The 21,545-nt window shown below is 36.2% G+C and overlaps 1 protein-coding gene across 6 annotated transcripts in view; it reads left to right on the plus strand.

Moving 5' to 3' along the window:
- mtss1lb (MTSS I-BAR domain containing 2b) overlaps window positions 1-21,545 on the plus strand; it is a 75,322-nt gene that overhangs the window by 41,953 nt on the left and 11,824 nt on the right. For 2 of the 6 annotated variants that reach the window (XM_046840131.1, XM_046840135.1), the window contains exons 4-11: window positions 10,055-10,139; window positions 12,673-12,764; window positions 12,875-12,949; window positions 14,447-14,455; window positions 16,807-16,964; window positions 17,886-17,993; window positions 18,860-18,957; window positions 20,815-21,034. In XM_046840131.1, coding sequence (XP_046696087.1) covers window positions 10,055-10,139; window positions 12,673-12,764; window positions 12,875-12,949; window positions 14,447-14,455; window positions 16,807-16,964; window positions 17,886-17,993; window positions 18,860-18,957; window positions 20,815-21,034 — 845 coding nt within the window. The remainder of the gene's footprint in view (window positions 1-10,054; window positions 10,140-12,672; window positions 12,765-12,874; window positions 12,950-14,446; window positions 14,456-16,806; window positions 16,965-17,885; window positions 17,994-18,859; window positions 18,958-20,814; window positions 21,035-21,545) is intronic. The other 4 variants (XM_046840134.1, XM_046840136.1, XM_046840133.1 and 1 more) reach the window with 3 other exon arrangements.

The following is a 21,545-nucleotide window of genomic DNA, read 5'->3' on the forward strand; positions in this document are numbered from 1 at the left end:
GTATGTGTGTGTGTGTGTGTGTGTGGTTTCCAGGCACTCTATTAGGTTAGTGTGTAAATGTATGCTGGCTAGAAGGAGATGAGGTCACTCCTGACAAGTGTTGATGACATGATCTGATTGTGTCCTCCTCTTTGCAGCTTGTGGGACGTTGCCGTTAAAGACGTTCTGTCAGGACATGTTCAAAGTGAACCCTTAACAGGATGTGCATCAGAGTGCAGAGGGCTGTACTACAGATTTTCACAGATAATAACGTGGGAAGTCTGGCGTTCTTCTTTAGTGCCGTTGATTTTCTCGGCATAGTCCGTAAAATAAGAACGCACGTCCTCCAAGGCAGGATCTTATTGGATTAGAGTAATACTAAAGATGAGATTTACAATTAATATTGCTGTAATCTGCCTTTTTAACAAGGCCTTCTATCAGAATCACTGACTTAAGTTTTAATATATTTGTTGTCCATGAATGAGTAATAAATTATCTATCTATCTATCTATCTATCTATCTATCTATCTATCTATCTATCTATCTATCTATCTATCTATCTATCTATCTATCTATCTATCTATCTATCTATCTATCTATCTATCTATCTATCTATCACAGCTTATATAGCAGTGCTATTTGTTTGATTGGATGAGTTGCATTTAAGTCTTCTAAAAAAAAAAAAAAAAGCCTCCAGCATCATTCATAGTCAGGGTTTACTGTCATGAGACAGCATGCACACTGCACTTTTTGGTCTCATGACAAGAAAAAGAAAGAAAATAAAAGGTGGCTGGATAACAAATTATGAAGTTACAAAAAGATGAGTTGGGGATCGAAGTCAGATGTCACAAGTATGGTTTAACAAAATGAATGAGTTTTCCAGCATACTTCTCATACTTATATTAAACAATAAACAAAGTATAATGAAGTCTGAGTTCCCAGATTTGACTGAAGAGAACTCAGTTAAGGAGAGAAACTGTGAACACTAAAAAGGCTTTGAGATGTATCTGTATTTTTCCATCTGTACAGGAATAATTGCAGTATTTACTGTACGTGCTGGAATGAAAAAATTCTCACCTCAGAGTTCCCTCTGGTTGAAACTGAATTAGTATACCACTACAGGTGGAACAGACAGGTACAGACTGCGACCTATTAATCATTATGCCAGTCACTCATTGGAAAAAATGTCTCTTCTCTTCTATATGGACTATTTGGTAGTTTGCAAAGCAGCTCTGAGCAGCTAAAGTGAATTTAAACGAATACGTTTTCTGCCTCTGTTGAGAATCTGATGATGTCGGCGTATAAAAGTTTTTACACAGTTATATTTGACTTGTAGAATTTAGTTCATTGAATCTTCAACAGTGATATCTTTATTTTTAAAATCACAGGAGCCATATTTTTTCAGGAGTCTGGTTCCTCTCAAAGTTTCTTGCTCAGGCAGTTTTATGCGTTTTCAAACAAAAACCGTATTAGTGTGAACATGGCCTTATAGGCACTTATCCTTATCTCTGTAAAGCTGCTTTAAGACAATGCCCATCGTAAAAATCACTATAGAAATAACAATGATTTGATTGGAATTGAATTTTGTAATCTTGACACTTTTCTACTAAAAATTTGTTAGCTCCTATTCCAGCTTAATTAGCGTTAGCACTACGCAGCACCTTAATCTGAGATCTTTTGGCACTGGCTGATTGATTGATTTTTTTCTTCTGTTCTCCATGGGTACACCTTTGGTGCTCTTTTCATCGGTTGCCCTGGAAACGAGCGAGGAGCTTACTCTGCGGCCTTCGGGTGTGTTTAACTTACCGGAGACAACAGGGTTAACGGCTAATCAGTTCTAGTTAGCCGTGTATTGAATGTTAGATGTGGTATTCAGCGGCCAGTTCAAGCTCCTGATGTATTCATGGAGTTCACAGCTGTGTTGCTCTTTCGCTGGTCGCTTTCACAGATGTGCGCTAATCCACAGCACAGAGGTATTGTTAGTGCTTGTAGAATAAAATAAAGGCTTACTGCAGCACCTGGATGTAAGGTTTTTTTTTTACTATTCCAGACAGAACACAAGCTTAAGTACTCCCACGTTCTCTGTCAGTCAGTTGCTTATTAGCCGAGTACACGAGTTTACTTGAGTGCATGTGCGGTATTTTGTTCTCGTGGTTATGGGAGGAATTCCGGATAAGGGCTATTACTCAATAAATACGAATAAAACCTACATTTATTAGAGCCCCAGATTGCCACAGAGAAAAGAGAGGCAGGTCAGGGAATGAAGGACAACAGGAAACTTGCCATATAGAAATATATATGGGACATGGCCATATACCATTAAAGGATATGTATCTATAATGTAAATAGATAAAAGTATATCTTTAGCTTAGATGGTAGCTCAGTGGTTAAGCTATTAGACTATTGATCAGAAGGTTGTAAGTTCAAATCCCAGCACTACCAAGATGCTACTGCTGGTCTCTTGAGCAAGGCCCTAAACCTTCAACTGCACAGTTGTATAAATAAGACAAACCTGCATAATGAAATGTTAAAAATGTCATTGTTTGCTAATTCTTTAGGTACAAAAGCTTCAAAATGCTGGTTCGAAAGTGTACTCGATATGCTTTTAAGTGACGTGAGGTTTGGATCATTTTACCTAATCTGTGTGCAGCTCATTTCATTCATTTTGCTCATTAGTAGGGAAATCAAATATCGTCACTAGCCAAATTAAGCATTCTATCAAAGTTATGTAGGGATTTCTAATGCTTTAATAAAATATGAACAATCTGTCTTTTAGCTAAACGATACAATTCTAACATCAATACAAAAATAAAGAAAGGAGAAAAACGACTTATTTTAGCCTCAGGTACAAATAGACTTCTGTTTTTAGCATGAACATCTTATAATATGTTTATAGGATGTGTCTGTATTATGGGCACTAGACACTACACACTGAATTACAGTTTTAGATGCACATACAAAAACAGACCTGAAACTTTTATGGGTGTTCGTAGTAGCGCATGTGGATGGACAGTGTGGTGGGAATTTTTAACTAGCAAGCCTATTGCAGCTAAAACAGACTAGTAGATACTATATACTAGTCATATAAACACACAGTGAACTAATCATGTCTTTTAGTTCAAGTTCAATTAAATGAGGTGTGTGTAGAGAGGAGTTGCATCAACATTGTCAGCAAGTAGCCCTTTTTTTTTTTTTTTTTTTTTTTTTATTGTAAATGATGTCCGAGGACTTAGATGGGAAACTCTAGTTTTTTTTCCTGATCTAATCAAATCAAATCAAATCAAATCAAATCAAATTTTATTTGTCACATACACATACATACAGGGTACGACATGCAGTGAAATGCTTTTAACGACGGTCCGGCATGAGGGAATAAAAAAAAAGGGGGATAAAAATATAAATATAATAACAAAATTTAAAGAAAAATATAGTAAGAAAAGGCAGATAAATAAAGATATCAGGATATCTAAATATATATGTATATATACATACATTACATATATACTTATATATACACATACACGGAAAATATTTTATGGCAGTGTGCAGTTAACCAGTAAACAACAGTAAACATTAAACGAGTTAGGCATGTTTTTGATTGTCCATAAGTGTCCATGTGCACTTGTGACGATATTTGATTTCCCTACTAATGAGCAAAATGAATGAAATGAGCTGCACACAGATTAGGTAAAATGATCCAAACCTCACGTCACTTAAAAGCATATCGAGTCTAATCCTTGTACCTTCATGTTATTCCAGAAGACATACACACAGGCACATGGCGAAAATGCAAAACTCAACATAGAATGTAACCAAAAAAAAAAAAAGGGTTCAGGATTGATTTAACAACCAAGGAGCTGTAACCCTGCCTTATAAAGACATTAATTTAGCATATTTTCTGCCTACTTTTACTATTTACTTTTTTTTTTTTTTTTTTACTTTTTTTTTCTGTCAGGTTTAAGCAAAAAAAAAAAAAAAAGATATTTAACTTTTTTAACTATTACCTATTCTATTCAATTCATGTCCATTTTATTTTTGTGGTGCTTTTAACATTGGACATTGTCCCAAAATGGACAAATTATAAATATACATTTTAAGGTCATAAATTTGTCCATATAATCTTATCCCTTTAAAATTAATCCCTAATGAGAGAGAGGGAAAACCTTGAACACACATGCATACTGTATAGACATCACATTCGTGTACCTGTGTTTATTTTTCTAACCTTCAAAAGTCCAGCTAGACCAGAAATTTTTGCTTACATTTTATTCTTAACCATATTAGTCTCATAACGGTGGCAGGGCATGAAAGCGACTGCAGATATTTTCTTACAAAGTGCAAATTCTAACTTCTAATACAAAGTTTAGTAACCTTGAAGTAAACCTATGTACAAGTGGTGTTTACCAGATGGCGAAATTCAGATACAGACAGAGGTGACTATGAGAACTTTCTTTCTTTCTTTCTTTCTTTCTTTCTTTCTTTCTTTCTTTCTTTCTTTCTTTCTTTCTTTCTTTCTTTCTCGAAGCAGTTGGCACGATGATGTATCCTTATTGAAAAAAAATTCACAACGTTAGTTCCTTTTCAATATTATTATCAGCGAGATCATTTTGATTAGTTGTATCTATGCTTGGAGAAAAGCGTAATATAAATATTAAAACCAATAAAAAGATATCAATCTATCTGGGAAGCAAAAGATGTAGGAAGAAATTGATGTTACTGGCATGTGTTCACTTGTGCATTTTCTTTTCTCACTCGGCTTCTTCCCCTGGTCCTCATGTTTCCCTTAGCAGTCTTGACTCAGAGTCCTGAGAAAAATCAATAAAGGGTGAGCATGGTGGGAAGCAGGAGCGTAACACATGGACGTGGCTATAAAGTGTGAAAACTTCGCTGTGGACACAAAACTACTGCTCTGCTATTAAGCACAGCTTTATGTGATTAATAAACAAAAGCTGGTCACCAGGTTACTTTTCATTAACCTGACACTTTAAATTGATCAAATTATGAGTAACCATGCTGTCTAATATATTCTAGTAATTTAATCAAGATAAAGTTAATGGAAAGTGAAGGAAAAAAACAAATATCGAAGAAAGTGAATACTTTGCTTAGCCTTGATTTTGCAGATTTATTTTTCTTGAAAATAGAATATCAAAATGTAATCAATATATGTTTTGAAAGTAAGGACTTTTTTAAACAACATTGGGTTCAATGTTATGGTCTTTGCCAGGAATAGGAGTACAGGGACCATGAAATCTAGTTAGCAACCAACGTGTAGTGCATTTAGCAACTAGGTTCAAATGCAATAGGTAAGATTGTGGTGCAGTATTAAAGGTGACTGTGTATAGAAAAGGGAAGGTATAATTATCTAAGGGTAGGTATAATTATTACTTGTAATGCAAATGGAAGCAATAAACTTCAGAATTCAGATGCAGTACGTTGGGAGAAACATTATTCAGGTGGAGTTAAACAGCACATTGCATGTGATAATAATAAAGGAGATACATGTGGTGGGTTGCAGTCAATACAGATGTGCAAATAACTGTCTAAAATAAATAATGACAACCCATTGCAGTTAAATGCAAGAACCTAATTGCCATAATTCATCTTCTTCTTTCGGCTGCTCTCGTCAGGGATCGACACAGTGGATCATCCGTCTCCGAATCACTCTGTCTTCTACATCTGCCTTTTTCAAACCAACCACCAGCATGTCTTCCTTTACCACATCCATAAACCTCCTCCATGGTCTTTCTTTTTTTTTCCCTGCCTGGTGGCTTCATCCTCCGTATACCCTATGTAAGACCACATACCATCGCCTTGTCTCCAAAATGTCCTACCTGCGTGGTCCCTCTAATAAACTCATTTCTAATCCTTTCCCTCGTTGTCACTCCCGATAAAATTTGCAGCTTCTTCAACTCTGCCACCTTCAGCTCCACCTCCTGTCTTTTACTCAATGCCCAAATACTTAATTGCAATAATATCTGCAATTTGCAACACATTTACATGTATGGCATTTACCAGATGCCCTTATCAAGAGCGGCAATTATCTTAGTGGGGAGTCAAGGGCCTTGCTTAAGGGCCAAAAACTGGTAGCTTAGTAATGCTAGGATTGGACTTCACAACCTGTTGATTTAACGTCCATTCAATGTCTTAATCACTGAGTTAGCACTTCTCCAATACAGTACAGTATGGTTTTAAAAAAATATGATATCTTGTTATGGTCAACATTTATACACTATACTACATATGTACATTTATGCTATTTGTCAGATGTCCTTATCCAGAGTAACATAAAGGTAAGAACTTTGTTCAAGTGCCCAGCAGTGGCAGCTTGGTGGTGATAGGATTTGAACCCATGACCTTTCAGTCATAAGACCAACATCTGCGCCACAGAGCTACAACCTCCCTGTATAATATACACTATATGGAAAATATACATACAATGTACACTATATGGACAAAGGTTTTTGGACACCTGACTTTTCCAGCCTCATTTTTTTTCCAAATTGATTCCAAAAAAAGTTCGAGGCACATGATTGTAAAGGATGTCTTTACATGTTGGTAGCAATACATTTTCCCTTTATTTAAACCCAATATGGGTCATGTATAATTCAATGAATACAGAAGTATATACCAGGATTATTCGATATTTTGAGATCTTGCGAGATATTCCACTATAAGTCTCTTGCATAAAGGAAGTATGTGTTAGAGGAGGGTTGAAATCAGCTGACACACATTTTTACTCCAGTGTGAGATGGAAATGTGCTGCCCAGATGTCTTGCAGGGTTAGATTTTGGATGAAGTAAACAACAGCAAACAGGGGAAAAAAATGAAGTAATTGAGCTGCCACTCATGTACTTGTGTACTACAGACACACACACAGAATCAATTCAAAAGCAATTAACATGTGTGAGACGTTGCCTCTTCCTTCCTCCCTCTCTCTTTCTCTTTTCTCTCTCTCTCTCGCACCTTTGGTTTCTTTTTTTTTTTCACACTCGCAATGTGTAATTCACATCCCACCTCTCCTCCATTTTGTTACTCTCTCTCACTCTCTGCTGATCCTTTTACCACTCTCATTCCTGCAAAAAGTGCCATAGTGCTGTGACACTAGTTTCTGTTTCAGCTTTCTGAGCAGCGTGTGTGTGTGTGTGTGTGTGTGTGTGTGTGTGTGTGTGTGTGTATGTCGTGCTCAGTATTAATGAATGGTTGCTGGGTAGAACAGTAGGCCCAAAGAAGGAATGTGTTAATTATTAATGGAGCTTCTTTCCATTTGTGTGTGACTGTGTTTGCTCTTGTGTGCATTGGCATGTGTGTGTGTGTGTGTATGTGTGTGTGTGTGTGTGTGTGTGTGTGTCTCGACTGTGCAGGCTATCCAAGCAGAAAATCTGCATGACTGCGAAGTTCCTGTAAGATACAAAAGAAATATTAACACTGATGATGAGCTGCTAGACCGTGATTAAGTGTGTATGGGGGGAAGGCCTCTGTTTTTTTTTACACTACATTTTGATTGGCTCATGTTTTAGCTTGACAATGATGTAGTGATGGATTTGACAGCAAAGATCTCGTCGCAGGTCATGACACAGCTTCGAGTGATGCAGGATATCAGGTAATAAAGAATATGTGAATGCAAGTTCTAATATTTGTTCAGAAGGTGCAAAAAAAAGACAATCACTGATATAAAAAAAAAAAAAACAGAATCTTTACGTGAAAGATGAATGACAAATGAGAGATGAAGGTGGTAGCTCAGTGGTTGCTGTTTCCTGAAGGCCGGGAGGTTCAAGCGCCAGTATCGTCAAGCTGACACTCTTAGGCCCTTGAGCACGGTTCTTAACCCTCTGTGCTCCAGGGGTGCTGTATCATCTCTGATCCCAGCTTCCTAACATTGCTAGTAAATGTAAAGAAAGAATTTTACTGTGCCGTTTTGTACATGTGACAAGTATAAAGTACCTTTAGTACACGGTATACACATGCTAATTTCGAGGGGCGGTCATATCATTAATTTTGCTAAGAAAATTTAATTTCTTTAAAGAATCCTTCCACCTCGGTAAGCACCTTTTGGCTTTGACCCTCTAGAGGCAACTTGCAGAACTACACTGTGGGTTTTTTAAACATTAAGTAATGTTAAAATACATACGCATTTCCTGAGACAAAATTTGGGCAAACATTTTCCGTTTTTTTTTTTTTTCATACGATAATATGTATATTTAAATCATTCGTATATGTAAATATAGTGTAGAAATCACAGGACAGGGACAGCCTAACCCTAACCCTGAATTATGAGAAATAGTACAAGGTCTATAGTAAACATACTATACATTAAAACCTGTTGGTTAAAGTATAGAGCACATGTTAATTATAGAGCACATGTTCTATATTTAGTCATTAACAACACTAAAGTGAACTGAAAATGCAGAAAATGATTGCTCTGGTAATTTATGTCAAATTGTGAACACATTTTCCCTATAGCAGAGCATATCCGTTTAAAATGAATTCAAAGACAAATAAAAAAAGCAAGTTTATCACCATTTTGATCAATTCGCTCATGTCCTGTGCACATATTGCGATTTCATAAGTATCCTGTGGCCACATGGTTGTGTAAACAATTCACTGTTGGAGCGCCAGAAAAAGATAAAATGCAAAGTAGTTGAATAAACAGGATCAAGTACTCTTTTATATGACTAATGAGGATGAAAGCTGGATTTTTGGACTTCAGAGATTAATGTGAATGTGAGATTGATGTGAATTTATACAGCAATATATTAGCAACGCTTTAGCAAGAATTTCTTTCTATAAAAAGACAAAAAAAAATATCCCAATGAGGGTTTTTTCCCCTCTGTTCACATTTCTATCCCTCATTTTTTGGCGGGTTGAAAGGAAGGTGATTTTGGTCTAGACGCTCTGTACTCAGACGGTGTCTGATGTTTCTAGTGTAAAAAAATCTCGTGAAGCACATGCAGGTAATGTGCATAATCTGACTTGGGAGTCCATTTACCTTACCAGCTGTCTAACTGAAATTATAAATACATGTAAAATTGTTTAAACATTGACCTAACCTTTATGGATCTATGTAAATTATTATCCACTGACAAGTTTTGGTGTGTTTATAGCCAGTATATGTATCACTCCAATTCAGTGCTAGCCAGACAGTTAGCACAGGCTAATATAAGGAATTCCTGAGGTAACTTTCAAACAATATTTAGACATTCATTATTTATAATAAAATAGTTTAATCAAACTTGTTTGCTAGCACTCATAATATGACCTTTTATAGCTAACGTGCTAACTGGACAAGGTTTCTAAAAGCCATTTGTAAATATCCGTCACTGAAAACACAAGGCCATTTTGTTGCTTTTGCTAATCAGTGCTAACTTGACAGGATTTCTTAGGTATTTTCACAGCCATATATACAAATGTCATATTCTGCTGACTCTGTCACAACACATAATCACTATGCTATGAAGAAAAAATAGATTTAATGTGTTCTATATTATCATTTTATCTGTTTTTCCGTTTGTCTTCACTCTGTTCTTGTGCAGTAATGCAATGTTATCATAATTCCAGTGGATGTGTAAATCACAGACTGTCTATGACCTATTTAACTTTTGTGGGAATGAAAGCAGACATGGAGCTTTTGTTATATATTACTTGCACGGTTCAACACTTGGGATCGTTGTATAAACACAGGAGAAAACAATAGCAGCGTGGGCCGCCTTCTTTGGAAGCGAAAGAGCCTCTTCATCCAAATACTGAGGTCAGGAATTTCCAAACGCTCAGCTGCTGCTAAAAATAGCTTGACATATGGCACCATTATAGATTTGACTCCTTCTCTTTATCCCATATACGCATGCAGCAGTATTTGGATTATGGCTCAGACTGTGTACATTGTGACTGATTGGCTAGGTCATGTCCAATAAATATTTGACTAAGTTCAGGGGCCAGAAAAGTCCAGAAATTGCGATTACATGTATGCGTTAATTGTACGCAGTAGCACACTTTATCCCTTGTGTCCAAGTTCTAAAGGATGTACATGATGCAATACAATGTTAAAATTGTCAAATTAAAATTGTTGTGTGTTGTGCAGGCGCCACCAGAGACATCGGCTCGGCGCTGACCAGGATGTGTATGCGCCACCGCAGCATCGAGGCTAAACTACGCCACTTCACCAAGTATGACGCTACTGTTTTTTTTCTTTCAATTTTCCAGAGCCTGAAATTTTCACACACCTAAGTTACCTCTGGAGCACTCTGGACTTATTTTTTAAGATCAAAACGCATGCTAACACAGGGAAAAGTAACACGTGTACACTTACATTAAAGCTTAATTCAATGCAGAAAATCTTTCACATGCAGGACAATAGCGTAGGTTATTTTCTAATCAAACATCAGAATAAAGAAAAACTATGATGACACTAGTATGTCACTAGTAGTCACTAGTTTGCAGTGTTTATCAGGAATGGGGCAAAAAACAAAAACATTGAGTGAGTGACAGTTAATGCCAAGTTGAAAAGCTTGGTTAGGGAAAATGGGCACGTTGGTTCGGTGTGCCAGGAAGGGAATAGTAACTCAAATAATGACTGGTCTAGTTTGTGTAAAGTTGTTCCTATGAAATTAATTCAATTATTTTGCCTTAGATTACTATTCTTGGCTAACACGAGAACCTGATGTGGGCTTTTGCTATCCCATCCCTGTCAAGGTTTAATGTTTTTCTGCTTATCACTGTTGTAAAAAGTAATTATTTCAGTTACTACGTCCTATCTGGCAGCTCAAACCAATCTGAATATTTCACTCTGATTTGTCTTATCAACCATTTGTTTTGCATTGCTCTGCTTCCAGATGATTGGCTGATTGATATATGCATGAATGTTCATGTATAGAGCCTGTCAAACTTTTGGAAACACCTAGTTTTATCTTGTTTTTGAGACACATACATGTTCCTTTCGTGTATGTGCCAAAAAACTAGAAAATCTTATAATAAAAAATTGCATGGTGTTGAAGTATGGAATGGTAGCCATGTTGGTCTAGTATTTCTTTCACCATGTAACCTACATTCCATTATATAACCAACATTTTACCTATAGGTATATAATACGTAAGCATATTTTGCAAGTAGAAACAGAAACTCGTAAAGTAGACCCTGACATAGCTACATGTATTTTCTGACAGGCACTGTACAGGTGTTCCTAATAAAGTGGATGGTAAGTGTGCAGAGTCTTTGTAATGGAAGTAAACCCCAGGTGCATATCTATAACCTTTGTCAGCTGAGACCTCTAGTGATTCACGTCCTCATGCACTTTTTTTTGCAATTAAAAATGAGTATATTTATGCACTAATGCATGTAGTTCAATCAGACTATAATCCTGTAATCTACAAGCAGAGCAGCAGGTGTTGTTTGTGGTAATCTCAAGCAGAAGTACTACACATATGGTGTCTGAAACACATACCAGCCCAAAATCTGATACTAAATGGCAGAAAAGTGCACACACACACACACACACACACACACACACACACACACACACACACACACACACACACACCTATTCCTGCATCTTATTTGAAGACATCTGTTTTCAGTTAATAAATGGAAGCCTAAATACCTTTAAAGACACAATTTGAAAGATTTCTTGCCGGCTATAAATATTCGCTCACATCAACAAAGTATGTCAAAGTATGTCGAGTTAAAAAACGAGTGATAAGGCTATTGACGAGGTTTCCTTTTTAAATAAACGGTTGACTTTATTTTAAACATAGCTCTGTTATGTGTATGATGTGCATTTTTTCATTGCATTTAGGTCTACACATATGCATTATTTTCTTCAATTATATTAGGGCTGTCAAAATTAACGCAAATTAACTTATTCATTTTAATGGCACTTATTTTATGAACATGCAATTAATGCGGTGCGTATTTACGTTTGACCATTTTTATCAAAAATAGAAATAAATAGAAAAAAAGGCGAAAATAAATGTGCAACACATTTATTTACGATGCCCCTTTCTTTACTCAGATATAATAATAATAATAATAATATTAATAATAATAATAATAATAATAATAATAATTTAATTCATTAAATTTGTTTTAGTGATGCGCCAAGTCTCAATTCAAGCACCAAAATCCACCATGATGCACACATCCGGCAATTATAACCGTCCGTGTGGAAACATAGCAAAAGTTTACTCTGGTGTCCTTTTGATTTATGTAATTTAAAACACTATAATTACTTTAAAAAATTTGAGTATTTTTAAGAGCTGCCCTGTCATCTGAAAATCTATCTATCTATCTATCTATCTATCTATCTATCTATCTATCTATCTATCTATCTATCTATCTATCTATCTATCTATCTATCTAAATAAATGTAAAATGGAAATTAAAACATGATGCATGATTTGCAATTCTCAAAAACCCATATTTTATTCACAGAAAAAAATAAAAATGATCAAATGATTAAACTGAGGAAATGTACCAAATGTTAAATTTGAATATGGCGGTAACGTCTCAGAAAAGTTAGGACAGGGCCAAATTTATCACTGTGTAGCAGCATGCCTTCCTGTAACAACAGTCCACATACATCTGGAAATTAAGAACAGATCAGATGCTATAGAAAACAACAAACCTTTCCTCATCCCAGTCACAAATGTCAAATTTTCAGTCTGCTCTCCATTATTGATCTCCTTCCACCTCTTTTTTCTTCAGTGCTCTGATGGAAAGCCTGATCACCCCTCTACAGGAGCGTATCGAGGACTGGAAGAAAACAGCCAATCAGCTGGATAAAGATCACGCCAAAGGTTACTTACAGTGTGCCTTCAACTGGCACAAGATTTCTGAAGTAGAACATTTGTAAAATACTGAACACAAGACGTTGACATGTTTGGCCTATTTCTCCTTTTTGCCACAGAGTACAAACGATCTCGTCATGAGATAAAGAAGAAATCTTCAGACACTATGAAACTACAGAAGAAAGCGAGGAAAGGTACAAGACACCACCCGACCCCAAAATATAAAAAGGAGCATGAAATAAATTTTGTTTAGATAGCAATCTAGGTTAGTCATAGTAATGAGCCATTGCTAGCCAGGAAAGTCTATGGGTAGAGTTGTTAGCGCTCCAGGTCTAGTTCATTAGCAGGCACTATCTAGGACTGGTAAGAGAATCGTTACAGTTGAAATGGTTTTTCATTTGAGCAGGGCAGGGTTTTTTTTTTTTTTTACAAACAATAATAAATGAAATCATAAAGTGTGAAAGTACTTTAAAACACTACAAACTGTTTCTTTAATGGAAATGCATGCAACAGAAAGAGGTGTGTATTGCAATGGGGAAAAAAATATATAATATATAGACAAAGGTGGCAGACACCTGACTAAAAGACATGTTGAACACCCCTTCCACATTTAATCCCCATTTACTGCTATAAAAACCTCCAATCTTCTGGAAAAGTGCTCATTTAGTTACAAAGCTTTTAGTAAAGTCAGTTACTAATGTACAGTAGGTGAGGTGAGGAGGCCTGGGGTGCAGTCAGCATTCCCGAATCCTCCCAAAGGTGTTCAGTAGGGTTGAGACCTCTGTAGCAGGAGATATTCCACTTTAAACATTGTAGAGCATATCTTCATGGAGCTGGCTTAGTGCAAAGGGACATTGTCATTCTCCTAGTTCAAGTGAAGACAAAAATAATGCAAAGACGTCGTATGCAATTGTGTGCCTCCCACTTTGTGGTAACAGGTTTTGAGGAAGAACCACATACAACTGGAAAAGTCAACTGTCCTAATAATTTTGTCCATATATCTTGAGCAATTGAAGCAAAAGCATTAATCCATTATGTTTAAAGGAGGAAAATGTCTTATTGAAAATTTAACATTATATTTTATTTTTGACCAAAGAAATGAAATTAACAAAATGACAAAAAAAAAAAAAAAGATTCATTTTGATGAACGAGATTCAATGAACCAAGTCACTAAAATGATCTGATCTTCAGATCACCAGTTTTCTCTAACGGTTGCAATGAAGAAAACTGTGGTGTAACAGCTCCCCTTGGTGGTTCGTCGGTGCAACTACAGCTCTAACATCATTTGTTGAGCTCATATCTGTGCAGCCAATAATTTGGGCTCTTGAAGAGAAGATAAGTGCATGTGTTACTAGGAAGACTAAGGAGCACCACATTTTTACATGGATGGACAATAAGTTAATCTCATTGTACTGTTCTCTTTATAGCTGTTTAACAATGAATTACAATGATATATATTTATTTGTATTGTATATTGTAAAGAAAAAGAAAAGTTGGATATTTATTTTAGCTGGTTTTGCTTTAACGCTCCTGAAGGCCTTTGGCTGTGAAATGTGCGGTGATGGCTTCTTTATACTAACCTTAACCTTGCGCTTTCCCTGCTCTCTCCTTCTCTCATCATCTCTCATGCCCTTCTCCTGAATGCCCCTTTCTGTCCCCCTATTCTCTCTCTCTCTCTCTCTCTCTTATAGAACTGCAGGGTAAGTATAATATCCCCCAGAAAGCTGTTTCTCTTCCCGTAGCTCAAGTATGCATTCCTTCTCCGTGCTTTTAAACACACCTGTGCCGACTTCCCATCAGCACTTGCTCTAAGAACTTTATAGCTTTTTAAGTCAGGCTCAGAATATGCCATAATCTGAGATAAATCACTTTTCTAATAATACTAAGCAGGTACCTAATTAGGAAAATGAATAGGATGCTGTATGGTGAAGTGGTAGCTCAATATTTAAGGCTTTGGATCAGAAGGTTGGTGGTTCAAGCCCCATTTTTTCAAGCTGGATGTGATGAGGGAAGACAGGCAGGTAGTCAAGGGGGGGTGGGGGGTGTATGGAGACGGATGATCCGCTGTGGCGACCCCTAATGGGAGAAGCCGAAAGAAGAAGATACTTGGGCCCTTAAACCTCTGTACTGAAGGGGCACTGTATTATGGCTGGCCCTGCACTTCGACCCTGCGCTTCCATGGCTAGGATATACAAAGAAAGAATTTCACTGTGCTGTAATGTAAATGTGACAATTAAATAAAAGCCCCGTTTTCCCCCTTTATACTCCAGGTTTTTAGCTAATCCAACTTTTTAATTAGGAAATCTTTTTATTTAAGGAAGCACCCTGTTGAAGAAAACGTAAGCTTATTTATTGGACCTTGAAGCAATCTGAAAAAAACACTTGAACTCATTTTCTGTGTGTATTTATAGCGAAAAAGAAATCTTCATTTATAACTTTTAAGCAGGTCAGTTCAAAATGTTAATCACTTTATATACATGAAAGCCATCCTCATTCTCAGTATAGCGTTTTAGATTTATTATTACAGGGTGGTATAAAATATTCGATACTCTTAAAAAATAAAGAAATAGACAGAAATGTGATTATATTGTATTTGGAATGAATAATTGTTTAGAAAAATTGTTTATTCATTTCAATTCAATTCGATTTATTTTTATTGGTACAGCATTGTATACATTTTAGTACAAGTTTGTTCCTGTGGTGAGGACAAACTCCTTGAGATGGCATGAGAGGAACCAGTCTCTAAATAGAAACTATCCTCATCTGAGTGGCACCAAATGTCCATTTATTACAGTTCCATAAGGCATTATTATTATTATTACATTTATAGCATTTTCTGCAATTATCTCTTGCAGTAGATTTATGATCAAACTCTTGATGTCACCCAAATGAGGATGGGTTCCCCTTTTGAGTCTGGTTCCTCTCAAGGTTTCTTCCTCATTACATCTAAGGTAGTTTTTCCTTGCCACAGTCACCACGGCTGCTCATCAGGGAGAAATACACACCATTCACCTTAACTGTTGATTTCTGTAAAGCTGCTTTGAGACAATGTCTGTTGTGAAAAGCGCTATAGAAATAAACTTAACTTGAGTTATCTCATGCAACAACGGAATAGTGAGGGGTTAAGGGCTTTGTTCGAGGGTCCAGCACTAGTAGCTTGACAGTTTAGGGATTTGAACTCAAAACTTCTGATCAGTTCACAAACTTCTGAAGTTTTTAACCAATGACCTATTGTTCCCTTATTATTATTATTATTATTATTATTATTATTATTATTATTATTGTTTATTATAATTTTGTATAATTATTATTAGGACACTTCATTGTATTTTATATCTGACATAATCTGGACACCATTTAAGTGTGTTTCTGATTATGTTCTTCACTATACAGCCTTTGCTTGTGCTTTAAGTAATGAAAGCTTGTGCACTGTCTGGACAACAAGTTTGTGTTTAAAACACTGCTGGAATGCAGACTTTCACTTTGCATGAGGTTCTCACTTTCTTCAAACTCAAAATACGGTGGCACGCAAACACAGACTGGTTTAGTCCTAGCTGTTGTGTTTGCATCAAGCCTTGCTTTTTACATTAGTAGCTGCTTGTTTGTGGTAACATCATCAATTGTGCATCCTGGCTAAGTGTTCTAGCCACAAATAGCAATTTGCACGAGTTAACAGTAACCTGATTAGATGTTATAGAGATTTCATTGCGTCTAGCGAGTGTCTAAAGCGATAGAACATGTAGCCTGTTTGTCCTCCATCAGCTGTGTACTGTAGATCCTAGTTAGAATGGATTATTGTATGTCTTTATTTTGTATTGTGACTGAAATTCAAGTCGACATTGTCTTTTTTACGTTATATTTTCTTCCTTCTCTTGTCCACTGTCTTGTTCTGAACCTTCACTGTAATATTCATGACCATTTCCTGATCCTTATGCCAAATTGCTATTCCACTATTACTTCTTATTGTTTCCATACCTCTTCCTTCTGTTTTTCGACGCTCCCTCTTTCCTGTCCTCCGTCTGTCGTTCTTGCACTCTGTCTCTCTGTGAAGGCCGTGGGGACCTGCAGCCTCAGTTGGACAGTGCCATGCAGGATGTGAACGATATGTACCTGCTGATGGAGGAGACGGAGAAGCAGGCGGTACGGCGCGCCCTGGTGGAAGAAAGAGGACGCTTCTGTACCTTTATCAGCTTTTTGCAGCCTGTAGTGGTGAGTTTAATAGCAGGAGGATGCATAGTATAGCATTTCTGATCACAAACAACAATGTTAACTTGTTTCCTTAGGCCTCCAAGTGGTCATTCAAAGAAGTGCACTTGAGCTGATAAAATATTAAAATGATGGCAATAATATACAGTAGAAATGAGCATCTCCTGAGGCCGATGCATAGCCAATAATAAGCTAATTATAATAATAATAATAATTATAATAATAATAATAATAAGCTACATATGAAACAGCTACCGATGGAATACGATACGATTCACCCTTCTTCCGATTCGATTCTGATTCAATTCAATTCAACACAATACAATTCATTGCAATACAATGCAAATGAAAAAAAATTATCCTATGCAATTCAGAATGCTACATATAGTTAGATATTATTTCTTTGGTTCAGACAGACAGCAAATCATAAATTTACTTTACAAACAGGCCTTTGTTGTGCAAAAAAACTAAAGAAAAAAGATTAAATGATGCTCTTATTCTGTTCTGTCTTCAGGAAGATGCAGCTCTACCTCTGCCATGTTAATCTGTATTCTATGTGACTCGCAGGACACAGTACTCTCAGTGGTGATGAGAGAACTTGTCCGAGATTAGCGAGGAGAAATCGATCTACATATCAAATATTGGTCACATATTATTGGTCACTTTCTAAATAATAAATGCAAAGAACATCTACTAATAATTATATAGAAATAAAAAAAAAATACTGATGCAAAAATGTTACAAAATAATGCATCGCGATGCAAATTGTTACTCGTAACCGACATTTTTGTGCATCACATCATTAACTTTTATACCGATGCACAGATGTAAAAAAGATGAATACGATAGGAAGACGATAATCTGAATAGTTAATTAATATTTAGTTTGCTTTAGTAGGTTTTTGCTATTTTTCTCACCTATTAGAATGGAGAAATTGCAATGCTGGGAGAGATCACACATCTGCAGGCTATTATTGATGACCTCACTGTGCTCACAACTGATCCCCACAAACTCCCGCCCGCCAGTGAGCAGGTACAACACGCTTTTTTCAATACAAAAATACAGCAAATGCTTAGCTTTATTTCTGAAAGCTTTGTGAAAAAAGATCATCATGGAAATGTTATTCGGTCCTGCTCAAATCACGCTTAAGGTTCTCAGCAGAAGGCTAGTGGTCGAGCTCCTGCACCACTAATCTGTTGGGCCTTTGAATAAGGCTTTTATCTCTATGTGCTCCAGGGACACCATATGGCTAATCCCAATTCCTAACAAGTTGCGATACACAAAGCAAATAATTTTATGTAGCTTTATTGTATACTATATTTGACAAAAATTCACCAACAATGTTATTTATTATGTTTAAAAAAATTTACACTTTTGCTAGAAAGTCAACCGAGTGGGAGAGAGACTATATATATATATATATATAAAAATGTAAAAAAATATATAATGAATAATATATAATTTATGTAATAAGTAGGTATTTCTGTGTCTATATGTCTATGTATATTGTCTTTTTGTATATGGTGCGCTCTGTGAGGCTCAATGCTAAACATACAAAGATAAAATACTTTTTTTGTACTTTCAATTTTGGGGCAACAGATTAGGAAAGACGTGGATGTGATAGTGGGGTGTGAAAGTCAGGTGCTCCATATTTTTAGTCAGTAGTATAAATAGCATTTACATCGTTAGCATGACAAACTTTCAAGTGTACCTTCAACCAAGTAAAAACATTATCATGGGTTCACCCACATGTACCTTTTATTATTGTCTATATATATATATATATATATATATATATATATATATATATATATATATATATATATGAATATATGTATATATGTATGTGTGTATTCTGTATGTATATATTTGGATTTGTCTCTATTTTCCCATATCAGGTGATAAAGGATCTGAAAGGTTCAGACTACAGCTGGTCCTACCAGACACCTCCATCCTCCCCTAGTAGCTCTGGCTCGAGAAAAAGCAGCATGTGCAGGTAAGACAAGAAGAGATCATTCTTCCTGCCTATATTTTAATGTTCCTGTTGCATATCTATACATCATTTGATTGTGCAGTTGCCTTGGAGTGACATGTATGGATAATGTTTGAGCTTTCTGGTGGGAGTTCTTTTCAAGTGGTGCCTGCATGTTTTTCAACCTGCTGCTCCAGCTCATACATCGTGTTCATTCGGTTTCTGTATTTCAAGATTCATGTTAACATATCAGTTTGTGATCTTGTTCCAGTCTGGGTGCCCATTACAAACAAAGCACTAATGGCCCAGTTTGAATGATCATATGAAACCATAATTACCTATGAGGGGGCCTTTTACTGCACTGTGGGCTATTGAACTTCACTGATGTGTTACAGGGGGTGTAATCTGACATGGTGTACGTCTGTCGATTTTGCGATAAATGACTCAGGTTCTGAGTGCTTTAGCAAACTGAGCTGTACTGAGCAGTGGTTACACAATGTCACAATGCAGACTGCTTTGTGCATAACATTAGGTCCATCTAATTCAACAAATCAGGATTGTAACCATCTCAAAGCTAAATTATTTAGTCTTTTAATTTTCTCCCTCAGTGCTCCAGAGGATCTGTATGGCTGAGCCTAGCCTCCTAACAATCCTGGGATATGCAAAGAAAGAATTTCACTGTGTTGAAGTATAAAAGCACCTGTTACCTTATATTTATATAGATAGATGAATAGATAGAGATTTCTTATTATATCTTGAATACCAGCATTTTTCCAATGGAAATTCATACAATCATCCCTCACCAGCCTCAGAGTGCTCTCATTTTAGACATATTTCTTTTTACAGAGAAAATTAAAGTCATAAAAACTTTTAATGTGTCGGAAAAGTTTACATCTGAATAGTACCGACATCCCTCTGATATCTTTCTAACATTTGAACAAGCAAAAAACAAACATTAATGTGAATGTATTATACCAAATTAAAACTTTATATTAATTAATTAATTAGGTAACCAATTCATTAGTTAACAAATTAACTCATTAACACACATCATGTGTTAATTATAAATGATGAAATCTGGTGTAGATTATAGGCCAATTGAGTACATGTACATCAGAGTCAAGGTTCTTTCTTTCTTCACTATATTTTTTCTATAAATGTAAAAAAAAAAAAGAAGATAAAATAAGTTGATTTTAACTACATTGAGTCAAAATTTTGATTGTCCACTTCCCCACTTGTGAATTCTGAATAAGTATAATCTATAAGCTGCTGAAAATGTATAAATAACCAAAGAAAAATAGTTACTAAATAGTTCTTTCAGCTTGCAAATCGAGATAATAAACGAGTCTCAGAGAACTAAAGTGTTTGTCTACGGAAGTGTGCCGTATGAAAGTGCCATCGTGTGTCCATATCTGTGTATGTTTGTGTAGCCTTGCATGGACACTATGGCAGAAGTCCATGCAAGGCCTTATGTCCTAAACAATGTCAGCTCATACCCGGGTGTCACTCGTTCTTACACTTTCTCCAACCTGTGTGTTTTCCATGTGATTCTTCTTCCTCCCTCTTTCACCCCCTTTTTAAACAAATTCAACATTTTTGTTTCCTTGGCTATTTTTTCATTATTAATATTGTTGCATCCCACTCATCACATGACTTGACTTTTAATCAAAATGCTGTGACCTTTTTGTCTCATCACCATAACATTTTAATTATCACATCCTCCATATATCCATTCGTATTTTCTCATGCTTTCCTTTTTGCCTTTCTCAACATTACAATGCATGGCTCATTTCTGTTCACACCATCCTGAACATCACCTTCATCCCTTCACCCTCTACTCATCTGTGTCCTTCGTGCCTGCCGTGCCTCCTCACCCTACAGCAGTGTGAACAGCGCCCACAGTAGTGCCTCTCGCTCGTCAGGAGGCTCACAAACTCACTCACCCAGTTCGTCCTGTCGCTACCGCAGCCTGGCACATCCGCCTCCAGGAGGTGCCCACCGCCTGAGTAGTGTCTCCTCCCACGACTCGGGCTTCATCTCTCAGGATGCCAACATCTACTCCAAACCCCCCTCGCCCATGCCCTCGGACTTCACAAGCCAGGTATTACAGCCTCGCAATGTAAGAGTTACACCTTTTAAAACAATGATTTTCTTACAAATTTTTGTCGATTACTACTTTTTGGAAAAAAAAAAACAAAATGGCATCTACTTATGCAAATTAAGCATTCTTAATTATGCTAATTGTTTGAATTTTGCACAAATATTTCTGCTTATATATAGGAGTGTAAAGGAACACAAAATTCAGTTCGGTACATACATACATCACAGTTAAAACTTAAAAAAATATTATATATATTTTTTTATTAACAAAGTTTATTATTATTATTAATGACATTTGTGATCATCAACATTTGAACAGTTTTTAAAACAATTCAATGAATAATAATGAATTGCCAGAATTGCCAAATACAAAATACCAGGGAAAAAAAAAATTGGAATATGTTCAGCTCATCCATCCATCACACAAACATATACAATAAAACAACTCAAACAAACAGTACAAACAGCCAATTTCTCCTAAGTGGCATCTGCAATTTAAAAAACAAGTAGGT

Source organism: Silurus meridionalis, chromosome 26 (assembly GCF_014805685.1).
Source record: "Silurus meridionalis isolate SWU-2019-XX chromosome 26, ASM1480568v1, whole genome shotgun sequence".
NCBI lineage: Eukaryota > Metazoa > Chordata > Actinopteri > Siluriformes > Siluridae > Silurus > Silurus meridionalis.